Source organism: Falco naumanni, chromosome Z (genome assembly GCF_017639655.2).
Source record: "Falco naumanni isolate bFalNau1 chromosome Z, bFalNau1.pat, whole genome shotgun sequence".
Lineage (NCBI taxonomy): Eukaryota > Metazoa > Chordata > Aves > Falconiformes > Falconidae > Falco > Falco naumanni.
The window spans coordinates 48,663,869-48,691,177 of NC_054080.1; the positions used below are offsets into that span (position 1 = coordinate 48,663,869).

Here is a 27,309-nt window from a genome sequence, read left to right on the forward strand (position 1 = left end):
GGTGGGGTCTGATGAGAGCGCAGTAGGGGGGGTGAATACCCTCCCTCGACCTGCTGGCCACATTTCTTTTGATGCAGCCCAGGATATGGCTGGCTTTCTGGGCTGCGAACACACATTATCAAGCCATGTTGAGCTTTTCGCCAACCAACACCCTCAAGTCTTTCTCCTGAGGGCTGCTTTCAATCCATTCTCCACCCAGCCTGTATTGATACTGGGGGTTGTCCCAACCCACGTGCAGGACCTTGCACTTGGCATTGTTGAACTTCATGAGGTGCATGTGGGTCCACTTCTCAAGCCCTGTCAAGATCCCTCCAGCATGTTGACAAACTTACTGACCATGATCTCAATCTCAGTGTCCATGTCACCAACATATTAAACATGTTAAAAAGATGTTAAACAGCACCAGTACCTATGCCAACCCCTGAGGAGCACCACTCATCACTAGTCTTCACTTGGACATCGAGCCATTGACCACAACTCTTTGAGTGTGACCATCCAGCCAATTCCTTATCCACCAAGTGGTCCATCTGTCAAATCCGTGTCTCCAGTTTAGAGACAAGGATGTTGTGTAGGACAGTGGTGTCATTATGGAATATGTAATGTGTCTGTGTCCTTTTATGGACTTGGCAAAGGGCGAAGTATGTGGGCTGTGTTGCTAGCTACTATAAAGACCGTACCTGCTAGAGTAAAGCTGTTATCACCTGCAACTTCCGTTCCATCTAAGGAAGCATTTACAGTAGCACAAATTAAAGATTATAGAAAGACTGCTTGGTGTTGATAAGAGATCTGTAACACTCAGCTACAAAATGACTAAGCCTTGAGGGAAATTCCCACTAAAGAAAGCCCAGCTTGTAGGTTCTTCTGCTTTTTGGCACAGCAAAAGACGCTAGTGATATGTTTCCAAGGGAAAAGGACAACTAGAAAAGATAGTTTCAAGATTAAGTGCACCTTCTTTTCTTGAAAATGCAAAAGGAGTTTTCCTTCAACAAGGTATTTTTTCAACAAACTTCAGGTATTTTTCTGAAATATAGTTAGCATTTCAGTGTGTGGTGCTGCAACTGATGCATGTCTCTCAGAGGTTACTCTGTATGCATTTTAGAATCCATTCCTGTTGTTTCTGATTCTAAATGGGCATCACTTTGCAATCAGAGCAGGTTGCAGTCTCTTGTGCTCCAGAGGCAGATGTGATCAGAGCGGTACTATGATCATAAAAAGACCTGTTTCTAGTTTGGGACCCTTTTCCCAGTTGGTTTTGACCAAAACATCTGATTAAGAGTTTGCTCCCAGTAGCATGTGTCAGGGTTCTGCCTGAACCTCTTGTTTCTTTGAAATCTGGATCTGTCACATAGTGACCATAATTCCAGTTTGGTATCTAAAACACTTTACAATATGCCAAGTGATGGTCCAACTGTGGCTGAAGGGGAAGGGAAGCAAAGTAAAGAGAAAAGAAATTACACCAAGCTTATGTGAGTTTATACTGTTAATTTGCAATGAAAAAGCCCAAAGTTATAGCTTCACCTTTTCCAAGGAGGTTGAGCGATAATGCACTATAGGAGTCAGACTGAATAACGAAGGTAAATACATTTGAACAGTAGAACTAAATTGTCACTGTCCTGTCGTTTAACCCCAGCCACCAGCTAAGTACCACATAGCCAACTCGCTCACACACTCCCCCCGCCCCCTGGAGGGATGGTGAGGAGAATCAGGAAAAAGGTAAAACCTGTGGGTGAAGATAAGAACCGTTTAGTAGTTTAAATGAAATTAAATTAAATATAATGATGATAATAATATTGTAATGAAAAGGGAGATGGCAAAAACAGAGAGGGAAATAAAACCAAGACAGACGAGTGGTGCACAGTACAATTGCGTACAATTGCTCACCACCCACTGACCGATACTCACCCAGACCCCCAGCAGGGGACCCCCCAGGCAGGCCCAGGCCAACTCTCCTGAGCTTTATATACTGAATATGACTTTCTATGGCATGAAATACCCCTTTGGCTAGTTGGGGTCAGCTGTCCTGGCTGTGTCCCCCTCGGCTTCTTGTGCCTCTGCTTGCTGGCAGAGCATGGGAGACTGAAAAGTCCTTGACTTGAGTAAGCACTACTTATCAACAACTAAAACATTAGTTTATCAACGTTGTTCTTATACTAAATTCAAAAGCACCACACTGTAGCAGCTACTAGGAAGAAAATTAACTCTATCCCAGCCAAAACCAGGGCAATATCCACACCTTATGCTGTACCATTTATGTCATACCCGGGTCCCACACTTTCCAAAACACCATCAGCTTTCCTGCCGTTTGATACGTACACACAGATAGTGTTCCCTTAGTCTGTGGGCCACCCGATGGCATCTGTTCAGTTCATTTAGTCCATGACTTTGGGTTCCATCTGTATAACAGTCTTTCAGGGCAGTAAAGTTGGTGTGTTCCATGCTGAAGCCAATTCTGATTCCATCACTGCTGCCCTTGTCTGGTTTTCATCAAAGCTCACTCTTGATTAATCTGGGTGATTTTTACTGCAATACCCTTGATAGGGTGACTGAAAGGGAATTGGGTTCAGATTCCCAAATCTGGAGTTTGGGGATGGATTCCACAAGGTACCCAGAGTAGTGATATGCGTCTAGCTACCATAAAGTGAAAATAAAGAGTGTTATATAGTAATTGCTATTACACAGTTTAACTCATTGGCCATTCTCACCCAAACTGAAATCCCCTTGAGGTATGCATGAGTCTTCCCCATCTGAGTGCATTACCCACCAAGTACACCCACATCTTTGAGCAAAAGCAGTCCCATGGATGGGTTTTCCTTTGCCTGAGGCAGGAATAACCCAGACTGCTTTCTGTAGTATATTTCTTATGTGCACTGCAGGAACTTTATCCCCTTCCACAGTACATAAACATTCTGGATGGGTAGGGCTAGCCTGACAAGCAGGTCCTTTAGCGTTGACTAACCAGGTGGCTTTTGCTAGATGTGCATCCCAACAATTGAATGTCCTATCACCCGTTGTTCTCAGTGTAGTCTATTGTATTCTTTGATTTTTCCAGAGGCAGGTGCATGATAAGGGATGTGATATACCCACTCAGTACTGTGCTCTTTGGCCCAGGTGTTATGAGGTTGTTTTAGAAATGAGCCCCGTTGTCTGACTCGTTTCTTTCTGGAGTACTGTGTCCCTGTAAGACTGACTTTTCAAAGACCAGGACAGTGTTTCAGGCAGTGTTGTGAGGCAGGATAAGTCTCCAGCCATCCAGTGGTTGCTTCTGCTATTGTAAGCACATGGCTCTTACCTTGGCAGGTTTGTGGGAGTGTGATACAATCCATCTCCCAGGTCTCCCCATATTTATATTTCAGTCATTGTTCTCTGTGCCAGAGAAGCTATAACCACTGGGCTTGCGTAATTGCAGTGCGTGGTGCATGCTCATGAATGACCTGTGCAGTAGTACCCATGGTCAAGTCCACCCCTCTATCACAAGCCCATTTATATGTTGCATTTCTTCCTTGCTGGCCTGAGGTGTCACGGGCCCGCCAAGCTATTAAAAATTCACCCTTCTGCTGCCAAGCCAGATCCACCTGAGCCACTTAAATCTTAGCAGCCTGATCTACCTGCTGGGTTTTTTTATGTTCTTCAGTGGCCCCACCTTTAGCAACAAAAAGGACTGTCGTGGTTTAACCCCAGCCAGCAACCAAGTACTACGCAGTTGTTCCTTACTCTGCGCCCCTAACCCCTGGGTAGGATGGGAAGAGGAGTCAAGAAAATGGTAAAACCCATGGGCTGACGTAAGACTAGTTTCATAATTGAAATAAAATATAATAATAATTGTAATGGAAAAGGAGACAAGAAAAAGAAAAAAGATAAATAAACCAAAGACAGACAAGTAATACACAATACAGTTGCTCACCACCCACTGACCGATGCCCACCCAGACCCCCAGTAGCGATCAGCACGCCTGGGGCCAGCTTCCCCCAGTTTATATACTGAACATGACATTCTGTGGTACGGAATATCCCTTTGGCTAGTTGGGGTCAGCTATCATGGCTGTGCTCCCTCCCAGCTTCCTGTGCCCCTGCTCATGGGCAGAGCATGGGAGACTGAAAAGTCCTTGATTTAAGAGTCAGTGCTACTTATCAACAACTAAAACACTGGTGTGTTACCAACGTTATTCTTATACTAAATTCAGAAACAGCACTGTAGCAGCTACTAGGAAGAAAATCAACTCTATCCCAGCCAAACACAGGACACACTGGAAACCTCATTGAGCACTGGCATTTTGCTGGGAAACTTCTTGATCATAAAGTATTTAATTATCAAAGGCTTCAGAATTTTCTTTCTTTTCATTTTTGATTTGGTTTTCATAAGTGTCCGCTCAAAATCAGGTGGGCTCTAGCATTTGGTGTGTAGACTTTTTTTGCAGGAATCAACTCAACTGTAAAATGACCAACACACAGTGTAGGCTAATAACTTGTACTTACGGTATGCTGTTTTATTAAGCTGTAAAGTTTAGGATAATTGGTTTCAAATGCTTTCAACAATGACAGTTACTCATGAGCTTTATATATTTTTACAAGAAAAACATAGGGGTTGCAATACAATTGCTGATTTGCTCTGAAGGTCTGTAGTGTTACAGAGCAGTATTGTTCTATCTGTAGACAATTGCAACTGTAAGATTAATAAGAAAAGTCTGTCATATTAATTGGAACTGAGCGAACTGGAGAAGCAGGGAAAAAAACAAGAAACATTTTTATAGCATGCAAAAGTCCCTTAAAAAATGCAGGCATGGGAAAAGCCTCAGCTGGAGCCATAACAAGAAAATGCATTAAGGCAGGGGTCTGCGTCCATAGGAAGCATGCTTCTTTAATGCAAGCACTCACAAAAGAACATATTTATTAGATTTCCTTGTGTCACTTTTCTTTGCTATCACCACCCACAGCGGCAAGACTCCAGTTGAATTTAATGAAAGCTGTTTTCAACAAAAAAACCTGTTTTTTCTTGTGGAATTGCTCATCTCAGGCAATGACCCAATAAACCAGATATTTGTTGCTGAAACAGTTACTGCTTTTGTTCTAAGAAGACCAGAAGACATAGTGCACTGCTAAGAATAATTCCCTGGTGCTTACACTGCTCACAATTCACATCCTGTGTAATTTTTTTTCTTTCAAAGATTGAAGCTTTAAAATACCGGACTGTACAGTACATCTCCACATTTGTAAAATTGATGATATATAACAAAGGAAAAGAGTGCATGAATGAAGATTTAATGATATTATACTTTAAACAAGCTCTTGAGTTTAATATAAACAGATTTTTCTATGTTTTTGAGCTTAATGTCTCCTCTCCATTTAGTTTGAATGAAGCATGAAGTGTACGTTAATGGAGATTTAATAAGTGTTCATTAGCCTCTGTGTGAGATCTGGTTCTACTAGTAAGGAATACTCCTTGGTGTGTTTTTTCCTCCTTAATGTGATTGTAATCATTACGTGTCCCTGTGGAAGAGAAAGCCTGTCTAAGCATCCAAAACAATGGTCCTTCAAAACACAGTTTTTCCTGCTCACTGGTACATAGTTTTTCTGTTTCAAGCAGTTTTCAGCCAGAAAACTACATTAGCAGTTGTATCAAGACGTTTCAATCCCAGTTTTACAAAAGGTGCCAGTGTCAGCATGGGCTGCATCAGGAGGAGTGTGGCCAGCGGGTGGAGGGGGGTGTCCTGCCCCTCTGCTCTGCCCTGGTGAGGCCGCACCTGGAGTGCTGTGCCCAGCGCTGGGCTCCCCAGTTCAGGAGAGACAGGGAGCGACTGGAGAGGGGCCAGCGGGGGGCTGCCGAGGGGGTGAGGGGGCTGGAGCATCTCCCTCATGAGGGAAGGCCGAGAGAGATGGGCCGGTGCAGCCTGGAGAAGGCTGAGAGGGGATCTTATCAGTGCATACAGGTATCTTCAGGCCGAGTGCCAGGAGGACGGGGCCAGGCTCTTTTCCTGGTGCCCAGTGCCTGGACAAGGGGCAATGGGCACAAACTGCAACACAGGAATTTCCATGTGAACGTGAGGAAGAACTTCACCTCGAGGGTGACAGAGCCCTGGGACAGGCTGCCCAGAGAGGCTGTGCAGTCTCCTTCTCTGGAGACATTCAAAACCCACCTGGACACCATCCTGTGCAACCTGCTCTAGGAGAACCTGCTTTAGCCGGAGGTTGGACTAGGTGATCTTCTGAGGTCCCCTCCTGTGTACAGGAATGCACAGAATCCTGACGACTCTGTGATTCCTATTTGTCTACAGTGAGAGACCTGTACTCCCAATGTGTGTGTTTAACATCTTCCCATATGTGTTTCATAAATGGCTGTGAAAAGCGAGTAATTACAGTGAAAATGCCATCTTAATGGTTCTGATTCCGGAATTTGCAGTGCTGATGGTGTGGGGATGGACTGTCTTCACCTTAACCGTTCGATTCACTCTAGGGAAAGTTCAGCTAGTGCAGTGGGATGTGAAAAGAGACCATACACTTAGCTGCCAACTGCTCTTCCACAGTTGTACAGCATGTCCTGGGCAGAGTGGAGTGTCACAACTGCCCTGCCAAGTCTCAGCAAAATTACTGTCACCCAGCTTGCTGTACAGTAGTGGACTTGCTGCAGTTGAAGACCAAAGAATAAGCTCCATGATTCTCCTGTGCCTATTTGAACCTGCAGTTCTTTGTATTAAGCTTGTTTTTGAGTAACATGTACATTGGCAGTGAAAAACAATTTTTGTTTCTTCCAGTACTCAATCTGCAGTGAGCCTTTAATTGAGTTATCCAACCCAGGTGCCAGTGGGTCCTTATTTTTTGTAACTAGTGATGACGAGTTCATCATCAAAACAGTTCAACACAAAGAGGCTGAGTTTCTTCAGAAGCTCTTGCCGGGTTATTATATGGTAAGTAATAGAAAACTATATTTTACCTGTATTTTTCCTGTTTCATGTCACACTTCTGAGGATTCAGTTTCATTTATTGTCTTTTAATCTTTCATTGGCTTTATCCATGTTTTTCATAATATTTTTGACATTTTTTATCTGTCTTTCAACTTTATACCCACACACCCATCAGAAAGAATAAATATAAATCAAGAATTTATTTAAGATGATGGCTGTTCTTTTGATATTCAAGATGAAGCTGAATGTCATCTTTGGTTTGATACCAAACTTTGCTTCTAATCAGCTAGTAACAAAGTTTTTGTTACTGAATTTCTAGTTGAACTTTTTTTCTCAATTTTTTATGTTTGTCTACCCTCTGCATTTCACTTAGAGTGGACAAAGGAACTAGGCTGGTCAGTTTCGCTTTTGTTTCTGGACTACTTCTAATTTCCATTTCTCATGTGTTAAAACAAGTATGTAAAAAAATATTTTTATCATATCATTTGTTCAAAACTTTATTTTTAAGTAGAACTTTTTGAGGGCTAATGCTAAGTAAATTGTATTGTTTTATGTGTGTCAGTCATCAGAAGGGGAAACCATGGCTCCAAAGTAAGTAGAAATTGTCCTTTTTTTAAACAAGTCACCCATACATATGAACAGATTCTGAGTATTAGACCCATGACTGACTGTCTTTTCTTTTCTTTGCTTTCTTAAGTAAACACTTGAAAAGTTACCCTCTCACTTGCACTATAAATGAGGAATATTGTCATTCTTACATTAAAATAATGTGGATTCATATTTCTTTTAAAAAAATTGTGCACTGACAGCATCAGAAAAAGCTATGGTGCCACATCATTTGTTGTTTTTTCTAATCATGATAATCAGTTCAGCATAAGTTTGAGTTATTATAAGTAAATATAAGGCCACTTTGTTTATGGGAACTTTGTTCTCACTGCTGCCATATGGAAGGGTTTCCAAAGTGTAAAACTAATTTAATCACTGTGATTATTTCCTGTGAAAGTACTTTCTTCCCATAGTTCTGTGTTGTGACTTAGTAATCATGTAAGACTTGAAGTAGTTTTCCCCTTCTTCCTTTTTCATGCCAAAACCTGACAGAAGTTGTATTCAGGGGGATTTTCTCTCTCACCTCTTCTTGTCCTCTCTTAGTTAGGTTTTTGACTGTTGTAGAATTTGGATTATTTCACACTTTTCTGTTCTGATGTTCAGTTGTGGTTTTGTTATGACCTCACATTCCTGTGGAGACAGCTTGGTCATTTGGCCCTAACCTTCGATGTGAAAAGCCTCATGAAGACAGGGGTTCTGTTTTTCAGAATCCAAGTCAAGGTAATGAGAACTACATTTGAGCCAAACTCCTTCCAGCAGGTTGAATGCAAAGGTTGTTCAGGTCAGAAAAAATAAATTAAATCTTTGGGATGCTTTTAGGTTTGGCCCAGTCTGCTCTTTCATGGGATGTGAGAAAGAGAAACCTGACATAAATGCAGTTAGTGCTTTGTTCTTGGCATATATAAGCTCCTGGCAAAAAGGTGGTGTTTATGCTAGCTTTCTGAAATACAGACCCACAAAGAGAATCAACTGGTCAAAGAAACTATCCTGAGTAGGAAAACATGCACAGTTTTCTTGATATTTGTGAATGCCCTTTGGTATTAAAAAACCCAACTTTCTTAAGCATGGAATTTTATTGAAAATAAATATATTTAACAATATCTCTTTTGTTGTAGAATCTGAACCAGAATCCAAGGACTCTTCTGCCCAAATTTTATGGGCTGTACTGCGTTCAGTCAGGAGGCATTAATATTAGAATTGTTGTAATGAACAATGTTTTGCCGCGAGCCTTGAAAATGCATTTCACATATGACTTGAAAGGTTCCACATACAAACGGAGAGCATCAAGAAAAGAGAGGGAGAAGTCCAACCCTACATTCAAAGACTTGGATTTCTTGCAAGACATGCATGAAGGGTTGTATTTTGACTCTGAAACACACAGTGCACTAATGAAAACGCTACAGCGGGATTGTCGAGTGAGTAAAAGTTACTGACTATTTAAAACTTCTGTGTTCACATCTGTTCTAGTTTTACCTCAGCAAAACAGAGCAGGACGTGGCTCTGTATGTTGTTCAACCTCTGTTCCTTTTCCATGTAATTTAATTACGAAAAACTGTGGATGCCAAAGCACTTGATGAAGCCCACATTTTAGTTAAGCTATTGAGATCTGTGAACGTAGAATCATAGAATGGAATATCCTGAGTTGGAAGGTATCCACAAGAGTCATAGAGGCCAACTCCTGGCTCCACACAGGGCAATCTGAAAGTTAAACCTTCTATCTAGGAGGGTTGACCAAATACTTCTTGAACACTAACAGGCTTGGGGCCACAACCACTTCCCTGGGGAACTTGTTCCAGTGCTTGATCACCATCTCAGTGAAGAACTTTTTCCTAATACCCAATCTGAACTTCCCTGATGCAGCTTTAAGCCATTCCCTCGCTTCCTATCACCAGGCACCACCTTTTTTTCCCCCCTTCATGAGGAAGTTGTAGACAGCAATGAGGTCACCCCTCAGTCTTTTCTCTAAGCTGAACAAACCTTATGTCTTCATCCGCTCATCACAGGTCGTGCCCTCTAGTCCTTTCACCATATTTTTTGTCCTTCTTTGAACACATTCTAGTATTTTTAGATCCTTCTTATATCATGGAGCCCAAAACTGCACATCGTGTTTGGGGTGAGGCCACAGCAATGCTGAGTGTAGTGGAACAATCACTTCTTTCAACCAGTTAGCTATACTCTGCTTAATGCGCCCCAGGATATGGGTTGGCCATTCTGGCCACCAGGGCACACTCCTGACGATTGAGTTTACCATTCCGCACAGCCTCCAGATCCCTTTCTGCAGGGCTGTCCCCCTAGTTGTCTGTACATCCAGGATTACGGTGATCCATCCGTGGAAATACAGATGAATACAGGAATGTTATCCAGTAGAGGTTGGAGTTTTTTATAATATTCTTGTTCTTGCTTTCTATTAGTTTGGAGATTTTAACGATTTTTTTCTGGGGCGGAATTAGCCCTGTGGTACCATTGTTACATATGATAAACTATACGCAGAGCTGCAAGCTCAGTCCTGCTTCTGTAAGACTGCCTCTTTTTAAGTTAACAAGAGCTAGGAAACTGAATGGGGGAAGCGTGTCTAGTGGCAGCAGTCTTACTTCTGGAGGAAAGTAATTTCTTCCTCAACTGAAAGGTAATGCTTTAATGTCCACATAACATTCTCAAGGCAGAAGAAGGATGAGTGCCATTGCGCTTTGAGAGAACCTTGGTGAATGGAGTCATTGCCTCTTGTAAACAGGGAGAGTTGTTGTAAAATGGATTTTTTTCTGTAGCAAAGGTAAGAAAATATAAAGTAGGAAAAAGGGGAGTTATCCAGGTCTCTCAGAGTTTCAAAAGATTCACAGGGCTTGTGGAGAGGAAAGATTGACTTTGTCTGAGGGCAATCCTGAGGGTTTCATAATAAAACAGCAGAATGGGCAGACTGAACTCATCACATAGAAGAGGCATCCTGAACATCAGAGTTTGTTGTTCACTGCCACCTGTGGTGCAAGATGGAAAGCATTGGTTTTGCACATGAATAGTACATTCTGTTTAATTATCACAGAAGTCTGCAATGCCTTGTGCTTAGTTTGCAAAGCTGGGTGACCTAATGCTCAGCTGCATGTTCAGTGTGAGACATTTATCTAACACCGCACATTGTTCTTTCTGTAGCCTCTTGCAGTGAGTGTTTCCTGAGCTCCTGCCATGTGTGATAATGCAGAATGCATCAGTATGTCACATCTGGGGATGTGGATGCCCTTTTGTGCATCCCCCCACTTGTTGAAGGTTACTTACCCAATTAAAGCCTGGGGGGATCTATTGTATAGAAAATAATAAACAGAATTTAAAAGAGGGAACTGGACTGAAAAGTTAAAACAAGAATCAATCATTTAATTGTTATGTATAAAGGGGACTCTTACTGTTTCTCTGAAAGTACAGCTAAATTCTTGCAGCATGTTATTTGAATGCTGAACTTGCGTTTTTCTGTTTGTAAGTTTAGATAAACAACTCTAAAGTTAGTCTGGAGTTCTTAAAGGCCCAGCTAAATCTTAATATTATTGAAAGAAAAGAAGAAAATTATTTTTAAATAATCAGTGTATATATATAAATGCACGTATATATTGTATAGTATGTGTCTGTGTGTGTCTGTAGATAAATATAAACACTGAATGTTACACGTATATGAAAAAATTAACTGGCTTTCTTTTTCTATTCAAATAAGTCTTATTCTTTGTTGTAAAACAAAGAGAGCAGACAGTATTATCTTTCACACAGCTGAATTTGCTCAACAGATGAGGTTGGATCTGACTAGCTGCCTTTAGAAGGAAGAGAGATACTCCAATCATTCTGAGAAAAGAACATCAGTTTTCTCACTGCTTGTTTCTGCCCCTATGCTACTTGAATGGCTACTTGGTATGAGTGATGACTGACCTTGACTTCCAGGGCTTCAAAACTTGTCATCTCTTTTTCCTCTTACTCTGAAATGAGAAAGTTAGTGTAGGCACTGAAATTAAAAATCCATTAAGGAAAGGAAATTTTTGATCTTGCCAGTTTTTCAGCACTAAGAAATTCTCTTCTCTGTTGGTTCTATTTGGATTATATTTTCATTGTTCACGTTTGTAGTCAGAATCGGTAAGCAGTGCTTTTTTCCTGCTTCTTTAATATAAATACCCCCAGCTGGTAGCTCTTCTCCTCCTTAAGCTCCATCACAAAGTGCAGAGGCCTGGCAGAACTTGCTGGTGACAACAAAGGCGGCACTGGAGACCTGCTGTCATCTGTGTCTGCTGTCACTGCATCACCCGCCCCATTCAGCAGTGGGCCCACATTTTCCTTGGTCAGTCTTTTACTGCTAATATAGCAGTAGAAGCTTTTCTTTGTGCCCTTAACTTGTGCAAGTCTTAACTCTGTCAGAGCTTTGGCTTCCCTGGCAATAATTGCCATCAGCCAATGTTTTTCAGTTCCTCCTTTATAGCTTGTCTGTCCTCCCCCATCGTGTATGCTGCCTTTTCACATTCAAGCTGTGGCTTCCTTGCTTAGCTGAGCTGGCCTCCTGATAACATCTCCTGAGCAGACACACAGCTCCCTCCCCACGGAGAGGTAGTAACGGGTACGGCAGCGGTGGTGGTCGGCTGCTGGAGTATCAGTTCTTGTCTGTCACACCTTCCTGCAGATGTGATGAGGAGATGCATGATCTGCTCAATTAGAGGATGAAGCTCTGTGGCTAGTGTGATCTGTTGTGGGCTGGTGCCTCCAGTAGCCACTCCAGATTGTCTGCTTTGGGACAGGGTACAGATTGATAGCATCATCCAGCTCCTGTGTCCCCTGCATGTTATGTTCACACTCAAGATGACAGGGTCTGACAGCTCTGCTCACAGACCATTTTGCACTTTTTGCACTTTTGCTAAACCAAGGAGTATAACGTTACAGTGTTCCAAAATATGTAATATTCCTGAGTTTATCATACATACAATGCACACAATTGAAAATTTGAACTAGCTTTCAAGTTCTGGACTATTGCTGAGGCTTGCTACAGCTATACTATCCTTGCTACTGTAGTTACTGGGGTGAGTGGGGAGGTGGAGAGGGAAAGAAGACAGGGACACACTACAGGCAGATAGTACTAAAAATAAATCAACTCACTATCCTGAATAGCTTTCCTCAAAATCTTTGCTTTGAAGCCTTATTCACTTTAGAGTGCTTTAATTTTCAAATCCAATGTGCCAATGTATTTTGTATAAATACTGAGAGTATTAAAAGGTATTTTTAATAGGTGTGATTTATTTTTGGTAGTCATGCTGTTAGCTACTCTGATCATTGTATAGAATTATGAATTATTTAAGAATAGAGCAGATTTTCCAATTTCCAAATAAAGTTTTTATTATAAATATTAACAGAAACTGTTCTGCTCCTGAATGAGTCCAAAAATTAAAAGCTTTATGGCACATAAGCAAATACTAAGTAAAAACAACTTTTTTTTTTTAGTGCAACCATTAAAGACAGTTCAAAGTGCATCTGGTGATTTGTAAAAAAAATTTTTTTAAGGTGCAGAAAATTAAGCTCCACATCAAACTTAGCTGCTGTTGTGTTTTTTTATAAACACAGTCCTGCAGAAATTGTTCCTCTATGGAGAAATACTTAAGTGGGGCAAAGGGTAAGCTATGGCATGTCTTTTGATAGTCTCATATTAGAAAAGAAGATAGTTTTATAGAGGTGCTTGTCAAAAATTACTGTAGGAAAGGTACAGCAGCACACCTCATCAGAATATGGTCCAGTGGCTTGATTATGAAAACACTTTTAATATCCTCCCTGTAATCCCTTAAAGTACAGAAGAACTGGTAACTGCTTATTAAAAGAAGGAAAGAAAGAAGTCCCTTTTAAAACTGATAGTGTCATGGTTATACAGAGATACTATTCTACAAACTGTTTCTCATCTAGTTAACTAACAAAGCACATGAATATAACTTCAAACAACTTTAAAGGGAATTTCAGGAGAACTGATAATCACAGGATTATGTATTTCTCAGTCTTTGCTTCACATGCTCACACAGATAAAGTATGTTCTTGAATTTCAGCTAGTCATATGCAGGAATTTGGGGTATTCTATTAAAAATAGCCTGGTTGTGTTTTTCCCTTCCCGTCTGCTGCTGAATCCAAGAGAAAAGACAATTGAAAAGGGCTAAAAGGAGGAGTGCATGTAAATGCAGTTAGCTCTAATAACTGGAAAAATGGAAAAAAAAATTCCAGGTATTGTTCCTCTTGCTGTTTATGGTGCTGTTAAGGTCTGCTTAGAAAGATACTCACCTGTATGCACTCAGATAACTTCTTTTTGTCAGTCAGTGCTCAATTCCCAGTATTTCTTCTTCCTCTTGCATAACACCTTTTCATTTATGTAAATATCAGAGGTGAAAAAATATCTATGCAAATCAAGCAGTATTTATTTATCCTGAAATTTAGGATAAAGTTGCCTAGCAAAATTGCAAAGACATGATATTCTAAAAACTGAAGTTCAGGTTAATTCCACACCTATTCAGAAGAGTGGGGAAAAAGTAAACCAGAGTTTATAAGAGCAGTAGTGATCTTCATTTGTTACTTAAGGATTACTCTTTTCTTAATTAAGTGTATTTAAGATCTGGCCTATAAACTCAAAACTAGTTCTTCTCAGTTAACTTGGTGACCCTAGGGATCCTGTGACACCTGTCACATTTAAAACTACAGTAACAAATGTTGTTTTACACAAAATGACAAGGCAACTCACTATAAAACCAGGGAATTTTGTCTTGCAGGAAGTTATTATATTTTCTGTCTCAAAAGGAGGAGTATTTTTTGAGCTATCAGTTGAAGTGCTAATGACCTACAAGTAGGCAAAGTATGCATGTTTTATGATTTCTTGCTGGGGATATCTCTTCCAAACTCTTGAAGGTGGAAAAATAATTTTCTTCTTCTCTCTGTAAATACAGCTATTACTAAAAAGTGAGATTCAAATAATCTTTACTCTTTCCTTCACCTCTTTCCTTAAGGCATATTTTACTGCTTATGAGGAAACCAAAACCTTTCTCTGATGGATGAAGATGGACTTGGTGTTGTTCTCGCTGTGGTAGAACACTTAGTTTTTGTAATTTATACTTGCATTAGAAAATTAGGAGAGTGATTAGATGCCGCATAGGAGTATTGTCAGGATTTTTGTGGCTATTATCTGCATACTGCCTGACGGATTAAAGTTTGTGAACACCATATTTTATGTAGTGGTCACAGTAGGAGTTAAAGTCATGGGGTTTTTTTTCTTTCTCATTGCTTAAAATTTTTCAAGACATGAAGGACAACATGCATTGCTGCTAAGCTTTTTAAGTAGAATTAGAAACCAGACAACAGAGTTCAGCTTTTTGTATTTTGGGATTTCACTTCTGATAATTTTAAATGGAAATTGAGCCTATTTATTCCAAAGTTTCACTTTACCAGAATTGTTTTTATTTAGTTTGATGCAATATTGTTAGGGCTTCTGTTTTGGTTTTTTCCTTTTTCAGACATTCGGTAGCAATGTTTGGAAATTATCCTGTTGCAGGAAAAGCAAAAGGCATAGTTCATTAGGGGTGCTCTCTACATTTATAAGAATTTCATCTAAGTGTTGAGGAATGTTCTAAGCAAAAGTATGTGGTTACCCATTTTTCATTTATAAGCTACCATTAGAACAATTAATATATTGATACCTGTATTGCAAAATACCTATTACAGAAGCAATGACAATTAATCCAGTTGTGGTCATGTGTTTTTTAAGAACAACACAACAATTTCAAGGTGTTTTTACTAGTGAGAATTTAATAGGTTTTTAGTCTGCATTTTTCCTTTATCATATTAGCAAAGAACACTATGGACATTTCTAAGGAAATCACATTTTAAAAGTGGCATTAATAGCCTGACTAACAAAGGCAGCTGTAAAGATAAGGACATTCAAGTAAGGAAAGACAGGTAAATGAGTTTGGAAAGCCTTCAGAATGTGCACCTTAATTACAAAGGTGCTGCTTTTGCTAAGTGAAAATGTGGCTTGTTCAGCAGTTCAAAGAACACCATGAACTACAATTTAGGAGCATCGCAAGAGTTTGGAACTAAGTAAAAATTTAAAAAAGAAGTGAAGCATACCAAACATTGACTAACAAAGGCGGCTGTAAAGATAAGGAAATTCAAAGCTGAAGGCAAAGAGGGTCGTATCTTTTAAGTTTCAAGTATCTGTATTATCTTTATCACTGCTGTTCTAGCCAGTTGCTGCAAAAGTCTTAGCTTGGTGGCATGAACACCTGTCTGTTTTGCGCTGAAGCAGCTGTTACAGAGACCTTGTATGATCAAATTTATTCACTGGATTTTTCAAAACCCTTAGTAGTGGGGTGGTTTTGTTGTTTTTCTTGGTTGGTTTTTTTTCCCCCTCAAAGGGTTTACGCAGATTATTCTTTAACCCAAATAATTTCAGTGACCCGTTCTACAGCATGTCCTTACAAACAGTAGTGTTGGCACAACTTGGGAGTATTGAACTGCAGCATAGGACAGAAATAAGAGATGACATGGCATGGCGTAGGGGTGGAGAATGTGCTGCTAAACTTAGATAAGGGCCTCTTTGTCAGAAATGGTAGCTTGACGAAAATGGACATGATATTGCAGATGCCTTGTATTTTTCTATATTATCACTTCTGTAGTATCAATTGACATTCCAAGTTTCTCTTTGCCTCTACTTTGAAAATCAGAAACCAGATTGTTATTTTTAAAACTGTTAGTTAACAGTATGTTTCAAGAATTCTCTTGAAATGGGAAGTGATTCCACAAGCACTTGGGGGTAAGGGGTGATAAGTTTTTTCTAAACCAGACCCATCACATGACATTTGACATTTGTGCATTTGTTTCTAAGAAGTGCTTATTTTGCAAGATAGTCCTTGTGGGATTTTTATGTATCTCCTTATGTTGGAGAGTAATTATTGATTCAGTGTAAGATCAGCCTTCTTTCTGTTATATTAGTTCCTATGTCCCTTTTCCAAAATGCTTGTAGGAGAGGAAGTGTTTGATTGTATGGTTGTCCTTTCAGGTTTGCATTTCATAAGCTTGTGAAATTATATTTTTTTGAGTGGTGTTGTGGTTCTTTAGGTAGAGTTTGGTTCTTTTATGAAAATGACATGCTGGCTGGAGTTGTTTGTATGGTTAGCAATGTGAATGCAGATTTTTCTGTCAGACACTGCACAGCTTGTGCTGGCTGAATCTAAAATAAAAATTCCACGGCAAAAATACTTGCTTAGCTCTATTAGTCACTGGCTATGACAGTTGAGTGTAACCATGTCTAAGATTGCTTTAACATCTGATTACCTCAGAGAAAAGAAAATCTGATTCAGGGAGTTGTTTTTCCATGTTCTGAAGCATTATGTATTGTGATGCCATTTCACTGGGGTTTTTATGTGGTATGAAAGCAAAATACAGCTTAAGGCTGGAGTGAGTGATGCTTGCCATCTGGAAGTTGTCAGAGGAGCTAAAGCCAGCCTTGCAAGCAGTACTTGGTGACCAGGTGTCAACATCATGTTGACAGAATCTGTGTAGCTAGTGAAATAACACATACATAAATACAAACAAGATGAAATGTTGCGTAAATGAACTGAACATTTACTTGGCATTATTAAATATTATTATCATCAATATAAAAAAATTACCAACTCTTAATAATGCTGTGTACTAACAAATAAGAATATATTTACTGAAATCTCCCAGTGTGATTTTGCTATCAAGTTGCATTTCAGAGTGGTTACATGAGTAAAGATTGAATTTCTCTCACTTTAATGACACAAGGAGTGTATTTCTGGGAGTTGATGTCAATTTCTAGTGATCTCACATGGATAACGTCAGGTGTTTTACAGACCTTTCGCATTTTGCTATGAATATAGCTCTTCAATACTGTGATTTGTTTGAGTACTTTTTTCATTCAATTAGGATCTCATTTTGGTACCTTTGTAGCAAAAACTTGCTGCTGCTTCTCAACAGCAGTTCTATTTAAAATCATCAAAGCTACTTGCAAGCAACCCTCAACCCAGGAAAAGACATGCCTTTTTGTGTTCTTAGAGGATGCTGCGTGTTCAGAAATAGCTTGATGTGCTTCATACTGCAACTTTTGCTTGGCAAACTAGATTAATTTGTACAACTGTGTATGCAAAATATTACTTACACGTTTAAATAATAATGATATTTAAAATACTAATATGTGAGAACCCTTCAGATATATTCAACTGGAAATCCCACCGACTGAAGTAAAATTTCTGTCTTAATACAGGCTGGAGAGTTTGACATGAAGTAAGGTTTTGTTGAATGTTGATGTTATGATTCTTCATTGTTGCTCTGGTTAATTATTTCTATCAGAATTTTCCTTAGAAACAAACAGGGCAGTAAAACATGCTTAGATATGGTCAAAGAATGTGTATTTGCATAAGGAGTGGTTGGTTTGGTTATCAAATTTCTAAGGGGAGGTAATCAGAACTGTGTATCAGACCAGCAGGCAGACAGAGGGCAGGTCATATTATGATATCCTGAAGACACTTTATAGACTAGACAGTCCTGCTTCTTGAGTAGGACCATGAATAGAAGGTCCAGGGGACAAGGGCTAGAGTTCATATGCTATGTGCTATTTGTAAGAATCTGTACTGCAGTTAATCCGTTGGATGTTTCAATTTCATAATGAACTGGAATAACAAAGATAGCTGCTTGTTTTTATGATGTCTTTCAGTAATCCTAGAACAGAGTAGTCCATTGTACAATACAAGTAGTATGGGTTTAAGTGACAGTGGTGAACTGATGCAGTCAGAAAAATAAATGTTATCATAAGAGGTCCTTGTAGAAGAAGCGGCAGCATGTTTTACCACAGCCTTCCATGAGGCTGCATCCAGTCCTAGACGTAGGTTATGTAATTAGTGCAGTTAAATCACAATGTGTCTAATGTAATCTAATTCAAAAGGCAGTAAAGACTAGATTGAAGGCAGAGCTGTCAGCGGTTATGTATATAACTGTAAAATAAAAGTAGCGATGCTTTTTCCAAGCCTGACTAGCTGCTGTAATCTGGCTTTGTGTGAACAGCATTGCTGACTGTACTACTCTAGGTAAGTGGAAGATTAATTGTTGGGTTTTTTTTCAACCTACCCAGAATCTGCTTTCAGTGTTTGATGGCAGACATCCCCTGTAATGAATACATCATATAGTAATTTCTTTTTGAGAAAGTCTGAGTAAAGGGTAGCAATAAACAAGCAGCAAAGAAAATTCTAGAACTTGGCACCAAGTGTCTGTGCCTGTGTCCCTGTTAGCTGCACTATTTTTGCAATTCATGATTGTGAAACAGGAAGTTATTAGCCACCAACATTCCCACACAACGCACAATAAAATTTCATTATCTTCTTGTATGGTAATGTAGGTTACACTTTTTTGTTGTGTCCTGAAATCCTGTGTGAGTTCTGTCATCAGAGGATGCTGTGGAGTACTGAGACACATTAGCAGCCTTTTTCTTGTTCCATTTGAACTAATCCATCTCTGTGCAGGATTACTTTGAGCAAGATCAAACTTACCATGTCTTCTAGATTCCTTCTTTGTGTGTGGAAATCAGAATGAGGCTATGTGTTTCTACACTTAGATTACAGTGTGTTGTGCTTTGTTTCTTCGCTTTAAATGCTTACAGCAGTGCTAAAAGTAAGACACATTGTTCCTCATGGAAGATAGATGCCAGAGATTGAAAAGAATTCAGCTGTATTGTACATTTGGCTTCTTAATATATAATGAGTACATAAGAAATACAAATGGAGTGAAACAGAGCTTTCCTACCTCTTTGCCTATATACTTGGACATTGGAGTTGAAATTCTGTCTTGGAACATGTTAAGTACTAGTCTCCCTTTTCCTCCTCATACAGTTTTGCAGACTGCTATACTTCTGGTGATTGCCAACAAATCTCATTTTGGATTTGCAAAATGTATCTTAGAGTCCCCAAGCCATCTCAATGTTTTCTCTAAAAATATTTATACCTTGATAGTCTTCATCAAAATTACATACCTGGAGCTACTACTTTTCATTTGCCATCTTGGCAAAATCATGTTTTGTTCTTGTTCACGTATTGCCTTTTAATTCTGTGCCAAAAATGAGACCGTTAACTTAGTTAGGGCATTGTGTGCCAAAAGGTATCATGAATTGTTGCTGAGCTATGTGAGACAAAGGAGAGGTGATGAGTGGCACAGCGTATACTTCCTAGTTGCCACTGGGTTTTCTCCCTCCACTTAGCACTGCTGTTACACAACAGACTTAACACAGTTCCTCTCTGCTAACAGTTTGGTTATATTACTGGATGTGATCACAGCTTGGTTTAGTTTGTGTTTGCTTACTGACTTGAAATGTATTTCCTTTTAATAGCAGTATGCCAGACTTAATAATGATGGAGCTGACTGGAAACTTATGACAGTATATGTGCTTGAAGGAAGAAAGGGAACTTGCCTGCTGACAGGCAAAAATGGTTGGTAGAGCTAGAGAAGGCTGGTTGGTTAAGTCATGCTTCAGAAATAAAGCTGCCTTTGCAGTTTTAGATCTGCCCTATTTAACCTAATAAGGAGAGATGCATGATTTTTTTTACCCATATTTCATCAGCTGTTAATGAGAGGGTGATAGCGAATGCTTTTTTTGACATTTGAAAGTTCTACAAGAATACTTTCTCAGTTATAAGCAGGAGGTGGAGGGGAGGTAGAGAGGCAAAATGCTCAGTAATCTGGAACATGCATTAGAGGTGACTTTAAAAATGTCTGTAGTTCTTAAATATATGATGGCACCATTAATGGAATTTTTGCTATAAATAAAAAAGCTGTTGACTGGACATACCCTCCTTGACTACAAAATAACATCAGGTTACATTTCAGCTATGCATCTTACTTTCCCACTTGTAACAAGAGCCTTGATCTAATCAGATAACTAGCACTTTGACATGTGTGGGTTAGTAAAAGGTTTTTGTTTAATTATAATTTCACACATTTTCCTTGTAAAAGAAATGTGTGCTTTGAAAGCCTATTTTAACTTATATTTTCAAAATGTTGCTGTGTAATTCATATTGTATGTAGTCTTTTTTTTGTTTCAGTACAGCCATTTCTTCTTTGTTGATAGGTTCTAGAAAGTTTTAAGATCATGGATTACAGTCTGCTGCTGGGAATCCACATACTGAACAGTAATGTGAAGGAAAAGGAAGGAGAGAGTTCCCAGAGCGCATCAGATGTGAAACGTCCTGGAGGGCAGAAAGTTCTCTATTCCACAGCCATGGAGTCTATACAGGGCCCTGGGAAGTCAGGGGACTCTGTCACCACAAAGACAACAAATACGTAAGTGCTGTAGCCTGCTCTTAAGGTTACTATTAAAACGTGCACATTCTGTTTCTTCAGTCTGTGCCGTTTGGTATTAAAAGGCAAAACATTCAAGAGTACACTGCATTTCAAGAATTGAAAGATTAAGCCTTTTTTATTTATTTATTTCTAAAAGCTGGACCATCGAGATTTGCTGGAGAGCAGAAAATTAGAACTGATTAGTAGATTGATCATCTTCGAATACATGATAGCAAATTTGGTTAGTTTAGACTGACTTATGTATGCAGAAGGGCATTTATTTATAGAATAGATGTTATGAGACAGCTATTACAAGGTCTCGGGTATAACAGGCTGATGAGCCATAGCAAAAACTATTTATTAACACTGAAGTGGATATTCCTAAGTGGTTGTTTTCACCTCATAGTAGTAGACTCAGTACGCTGAACTGTATTGTCATACCTGTGTACAAGATTTCCTGAGATTAAGAACTGCTGCTTTCCTCTTATTCTTCTACCTAGCAAAAACTGCCATAGAAATTTAAGTATATAGATGATAGTTATTCTGTTGTATACTTTGAGATACATTCAGTGTTAGTGAGAGCATTATGTTCACAATTCTCATTCTACATAATCAATCCTTCATCATAATGAGGGTTTAATTTCAAATTAAGGATTTACTCTTCTGGTTCTCAGGGGATCTGTCTAGGAAAATACAGAAACGTGCTTATACCTACAGCAAACAAATGGGAGAATTATGATATTTAGCATTTACAGAGTTTCCAGATGTTCAGATTCCAGAATATATATTAGAGCTGAATTTCACTCAGTTTTTACAGCATCATTCATATTCACACAGAACATGGTGAATGCTCTTGTATGGTACAGAGGTGATATACTGGCAGTTTTGGGACATACTGGGTTTTGGGTTTTGTTTTTTAACTAAAAGCCAAAGCTGATTATATAGGTTATCCAAGAAAGTCCCTGTGGTTATTATGTATGGAAGCTCACCCTGGATTCCCACATCACTTGAGTTAATGTAGTGCTGCCCAGATTCTGAGCAGTGCAGTACTGCTGCTGAAAGCCTGCTGCAGCGGTTGAGTCCTTCCTTGGCCCCTTCCATTATCTCCTCTCTCATATTGATGTAACTGGTAGCATGACAAACCTCACAAAGGTTGGAGTGGTCTTTCAGAGAAGACCTCGAGCTCAGTCTTCTGCTGTGGTTCATTGTGAGATCATACAAACATGAGGATGAGAGTGGATACCCATCAACAATAACTGCTGCTTTTGTACTGGATTGAATTTATGGTTGTAGCTTCCAGGAAAAGCTGACTGAATATCATTTTTTAAACCATTTAACACTTCTGAATGTCTGAACACTTAACTGAGCTGGAGTTTATGGTAATAGGGTTTTACAGTCATCTAAACTCCACTTGTTCTTACATGGGTTCCTTTGTGCCTAGAATAATAAACACACACACTTGACCCTGAAAAAATAATAAAAAACGAGTAGATGGTAGCCCTGTGTTTTTGGGGGAGGTGACCACTGTGCTTTAGCAGCAGAATGGGGAATATACTGTGAATTATGTCTTTGGTAGCTTTTCCAGGTGTGTATTACTTGTTTCTAGTTGCATGTGTTGCATCTTCAATCTCTTTTTCTTCTGGTTTTGTAGAGAGCCCATCAATGTCAACAGAAGCTGACAAACTGAAAATTTTACTTCAGTTTCTGGTTCTAAAAACAAATGACCCTTTTTTCTAGGTGGTGGAGTAAGAAGCAAGGGTCTTAGGATGAGCATCTTGTTCTTTAAGGTCATGGCTGAGTAAATACTCCCAAACAAGTGGAGATCCAGGCAGTCAAGCTTCTCAGCTTGGTACTGTTACTTTTTCTACCACTAATCTGTCTCTAAATAACTTTTTGAAAAGCACATACGTAATTTTTAGTGAAAACTATACAAAACAACCTTTTCAGACTTGAAGTAATGTGCAGGCTCTATATAATTTTGCTCCATGTGATCAATAAAGTGACAAAATTCTCCTTCAGCTAGGCAAAATTATTTATTTTCCTTAGTAATAAACTGATGTATACTTTTTCCCAGTTTTCAGGTCATCTAAATTTTTCCAGTTTTCAGATCATCTAAATATTTCCAGTCCTATCTAAAATTTATCCTAAAATACTTTTTGGTTTTAATAGATATTTACCACTGGATCCCAGATACTTTAGATTTGCTATTTAAAATCACTTGCTAAGTGACCCATGTCTGACTGACTTTACACTGTGACATCTAGCTTTAACGTTGTGCCTATTTCTTTAGGTTTGCAAGTGGGTACAGTTCACCTCCTAACTGCTGATCAAAGGTATCTTAAAGGGTAACATAACTACATTATTGTTTTTTCTCTCAGAATGGGAGGTATTCCAGCTAAAAGCCATAGAGGAGAAAAGCTGCTTCTATTTATGGGTATTATTGATATTCTCCAGTCTTACAGGTAAATTGGATTTCAAGTTTTTACTGAATAAGCTATTCTGAAATTAATTACAAATGTGAAAATTTTATAAAGCAGGGCTGATTTTGGTTTTATATGCTTAGGTTAATGAAGAAGCTGGAACATTCATGGAAAGCTCTTGTTTATGATGGGGTAAGTATATTTTATTTTTTCTTTAACTGCTGATATTTTAGCAATAGAACGTCGAGTTATGTTGACCGGGACAGAGGTAGCTCTAGTATATTTATAGTCTACCATCACCACATGGTTTCCGCTGTTGCTGAAATCTTTTAGGTCCGTTTTCTAATACATGCTTTGATTTTATTTGTTGATTTTTCAAAAAGCAACTAAAATGGTCGCCTTGTCCTTATAACTTACACAAGGCAATGGCCACTTAGCAGGACATCAATGAATCTGTAACTGAAAAAAGTACATAATGTGAAAAAAATAATTCCAAATGCTAGGAAGATTTTGCAGAATATAGCTATATAATTCTTAACTCATGATTTCATAGATGAAATACCTAAAGTTCTTGAAGAATTAACCTTTAAAAAGGAAAAACTTGTTAGGATTCACTTGTTTTGAATATGCCTGAAACACACGATATACTTTACCTGAGGTGTCCAACTTCTTTCTTAACAATTTATTTGTAATTTACTTATGAAAAATGCAACTGAAACCTTTTTCAATCTTGTAGGACACTGTTTCAGTTCACCGACCAAGTTTTTATGCAGACAGATTTTTAAAGTTTATGAATACAAGAGTTTTCAAGAAAGTTCAAGGTAAGAAAGTGATGACTTTTACTCTTTTAGATATTTTTATAATCATTATTTCATAACACTCCTGTCCTGGCAGCGAAAGAATCTTTCTTTTATCATCATGTAGCATTTACACTGCCAGAAGTTGAGTTTTTTCACTGGAGCTAATGTTATAGTACTGTAATAGTAAAATTACAGAGAATTAATTGCTATGTATGTTTTGACACATCAGAGGCATCTGAAGGTAAAACAGGTTCCCGTATATGAGCATTGATACAAAGATAAATTTCATGATCTAATGATGTGTCCAGTCCTCCATCTGATTTTCGTAGGAATACCCCCATTGATTTCAATTTATTTGATTTGCAAAAGTAAAGATTGTTTACATACCACCTCCAACATGTTTGAAAGGACATTCTTCCCTTTGATATGGATTTATTCTGTGCTTTATGAAGGAAAAAAATCAGAAGTTGGATATTACTAAAGTCTTTTGTCTTTTTCACTATCACCTGTTTCTAGTTTCCCCCTCCACTTCTCCTTCCTTAATCTTCTAATTCATTTTCAAAGCTCAGATACATATCAGTGTTAGCTACTTACAGGGTGTGATGGGCTGACACTGGCTGGATGCCAGGTGCCCACCAAGCCCCTCTGTCACTCTCCCTTTTCAAGAAAAGGCGCATGGGTCAAGATGCTCCAGCATGGGATCCCTCTGATGGGAGACAGTCCATGAACTTCTCCAACGTGAGTCCTTCCCACAGGAAGCAGTTCTTCACAAACTGCTGTAATGTGGATCCCTTCCATGGGGTGCAGTCCTTCAGGAGCAGGCTGCTGCAGTGTAGGTCCCCCATGGGGCCACAAGTCCTGCCGGAAAACCTGCTCCCATGTGGGTTTCTCTCTCTATGAGGCCACAGGCCCTGCCAGGAGCCTGCTCCTGTGTGGGCTTCCCACAGGGTCTCAGCTTCCTTCAGAGCACATCCACCTGCTCCAGCATGTAGTCCCTGGGTGGCAAGGGAGCAGCCTGCCTCACCACGGTCTTCAACACAGGTTGCTGGTGAATCTGTGCTCTCCAGCACCTTGACCACCTCCTTCTCCTCCTCCTTCACTGACCTTGGTGTCTGCAGAGTTGTTTCTGTCACATATTTTCACTCCTTTCTTCTGGCTGCTGTTGTACAGCAGTATTTCCCCCCTTCTTAAATATGTTATCACAGAGGCGCTGCTACTGTCACTGATGGGCTTGGCCTTGGCCAGTGATGGATCCATCCATCTTGGAGCCAGCTGTCATTGTCTCTGTCAAACATGGGGGTACCTTCTAGCAGTTTCTCACAGAAGCCATCCCTGTAGCTCCCTCCATGCTACCAAAACCTCCATACAAAAACCCAATACACAGGGTAAAGAAAAAAAGCCAATAAAACCCACCATCACTACAGAGGGACATGGCTACTGAGAGCTGTTCAAAGGCTTAAGTCTTGCAGGAATAATGTAACTGTTGATTGTCACTTCTCTCAAATAAAATTACTTGATTTCTGTAACTTAAAGTAGACCCTGAAACTGTACATCCTCTTAAGTCGTTGGGGATGGAGGGTCAAGCAATCCTGTGTAAGTAAATTCTTCCTGAATGTTGTGCTTCAACGCTTATGGGCAGCTGAGCCCAATACAGACAATCACTCACTCCCACCCCAGTAGGATGGGGGAGAGAATCCAAAGGGTAAAAGTAAGAGAATGAGAGGGTTGAGATAAAGACAGTTTAATAGGGAAAGCAAAAGTTATGTGTGCAAGCACAGCAAAGTAAGGAACCCATCCACACCAGCAGCAGGCAGTTGTTAAGGCACCTCCAGGAAAGCAGAACTTCATCATGTGTAAGGGTTGCTTGGGAAGACCATAACCATGATTGTTTCCCCCTTGCTCAGGTTTATCCCATCTCTTATTGCTCAGCATGACATCATATATTCCAGGATATCCCTCTGGTCAGTTGTGGTCAACTGTCCCAGCTGTGTCCCCTTCAAGCTTCTTGTGTACTGTATCAGCACTGCTCAGCAATAAATAAAACCTTAGTGTGCTCTCAGTGCTGGTTTTGTTATAAATCCAAGATGTAGCACCGTAGAGCTGCTACAAAGAAAATTAATTCTCTCCCAGCCAAAACCTGTGCACTGTACCTTCCAATGAGTCCAAATACTGCAGCAATTACCATGTAGGCATATGAAGTTAGATTTCAGCAAAAATACTGGAGAAATAGCTATCACATTTTGTTTCTTGATTCCGAACTGAAAAGAAAAAATTAATGTTGCCTTAGTCCCATGGGGTGAGCAGCATAGATATTTTATCATAATCTGGGTACAGCTATGAAGCAAGCATTAAGGAACAGATTTATTTTCAGACTGGCTGCATTTAGCCTGACTTTAAAAATTAACAGGAGAAGATTAGCTATCATTCAAGAATACACTTCTTGAATATAAGCTCATACTTTCATATCTGCCTTGAATTATAGTTCCTCCAGGTGTGGTATGTATATTCTTATTACACAACTGAAAAAAATAAAATCAAAGTTTAGAGGCTTATCTTCTTACAGGTTTCTTCCATCAAAAGTTCGGATCAAGTTTTATTTTCACTAGAATTTCTATCACTGGAAGTCAATATTTTTCAGACTGTACTAGCCTTCATAACTCTGCATTTTGTCTAAAGATACCACTTTTCTGAAGACCAGTATACAACTGTTTTTTGAAAGAATCAAATTATTTGGAATAATTTGATTATCATTCCTGTCCACTAAAAACCTGTGTTAGAGACATGGCAGATCAGAACAACATAGATGATTAGGTCGAAAAGAGCAAGAAAGAAGAGACAAAACTAATAAGTAAAAACAACAAGAAATCAGAAGCATAGGTGACAAGTACTTTGTGAAATTACTAAATAGGGTGAAAAAGAATAGAATAGACTGATCAAGAGAAAAAGGTGAGAGTAGGTGAACTAAAAAAAGAAAATGAATTAGATATTTTAAGTGAAGGAGTCTTTAGAATAAAAAGAGATAATTTGATTTAACCCTGATTAGTGGTTCCCTATATGCATGATATGTTGTGACCACTATTCGGGAAAATAAGACTTTGGGAGAATCTTCTAAATATTAATGTACTGATGGATAATTCCTCTATACGTTGGTCATGTTACTGAAAGGCGATTCAGTCTGAAGCGTTGCAAGTGCAGGGAAGGATGGTGATGACTGCTGAGATGCATTCAGTGCGTGTGCAGCAAGGAGGGCTGTAGGAAAGAC

The 27,309-nt window shown here is 39.3% G+C and overlaps 1 protein-coding gene across 6 annotated transcripts in view; it reads left to right on the top strand.

Moving 5' to 3' along the window:
• PIP5K1B (phosphatidylinositol-4-phosphate 5-kinase type 1 beta) overlaps positions 1-27,309 on the top strand; it is a 122,685-nt gene that overhangs the window by 66,295 nt on the left and 29,081 nt on the right. For 5 of the 6 annotated variants that reach the window (XM_040580246.1, XM_040580245.1, XM_040580247.1 and 2 more), the window contains 6 exons: positions 6,746-6,898; positions 8,617-8,916; positions 20,616-20,827; positions 23,206-23,289; positions 23,391-23,439; positions 23,984-24,068. In XM_040580246.1, coding sequence (XP_040436180.1) covers positions 6,746-6,898; positions 8,617-8,916; positions 20,616-20,827; positions 23,206-23,289; positions 23,391-23,439; positions 23,984-24,068 — 883 coding nt within the window. The remainder of the gene's footprint in view (positions 1-6,745; positions 6,899-8,616; positions 8,917-20,615; positions 20,828-23,205; positions 23,290-23,390; positions 23,440-23,983; positions 24,069-27,309) is intronic. The other variant, XM_040580248.1, reaches the window with a different exon arrangement.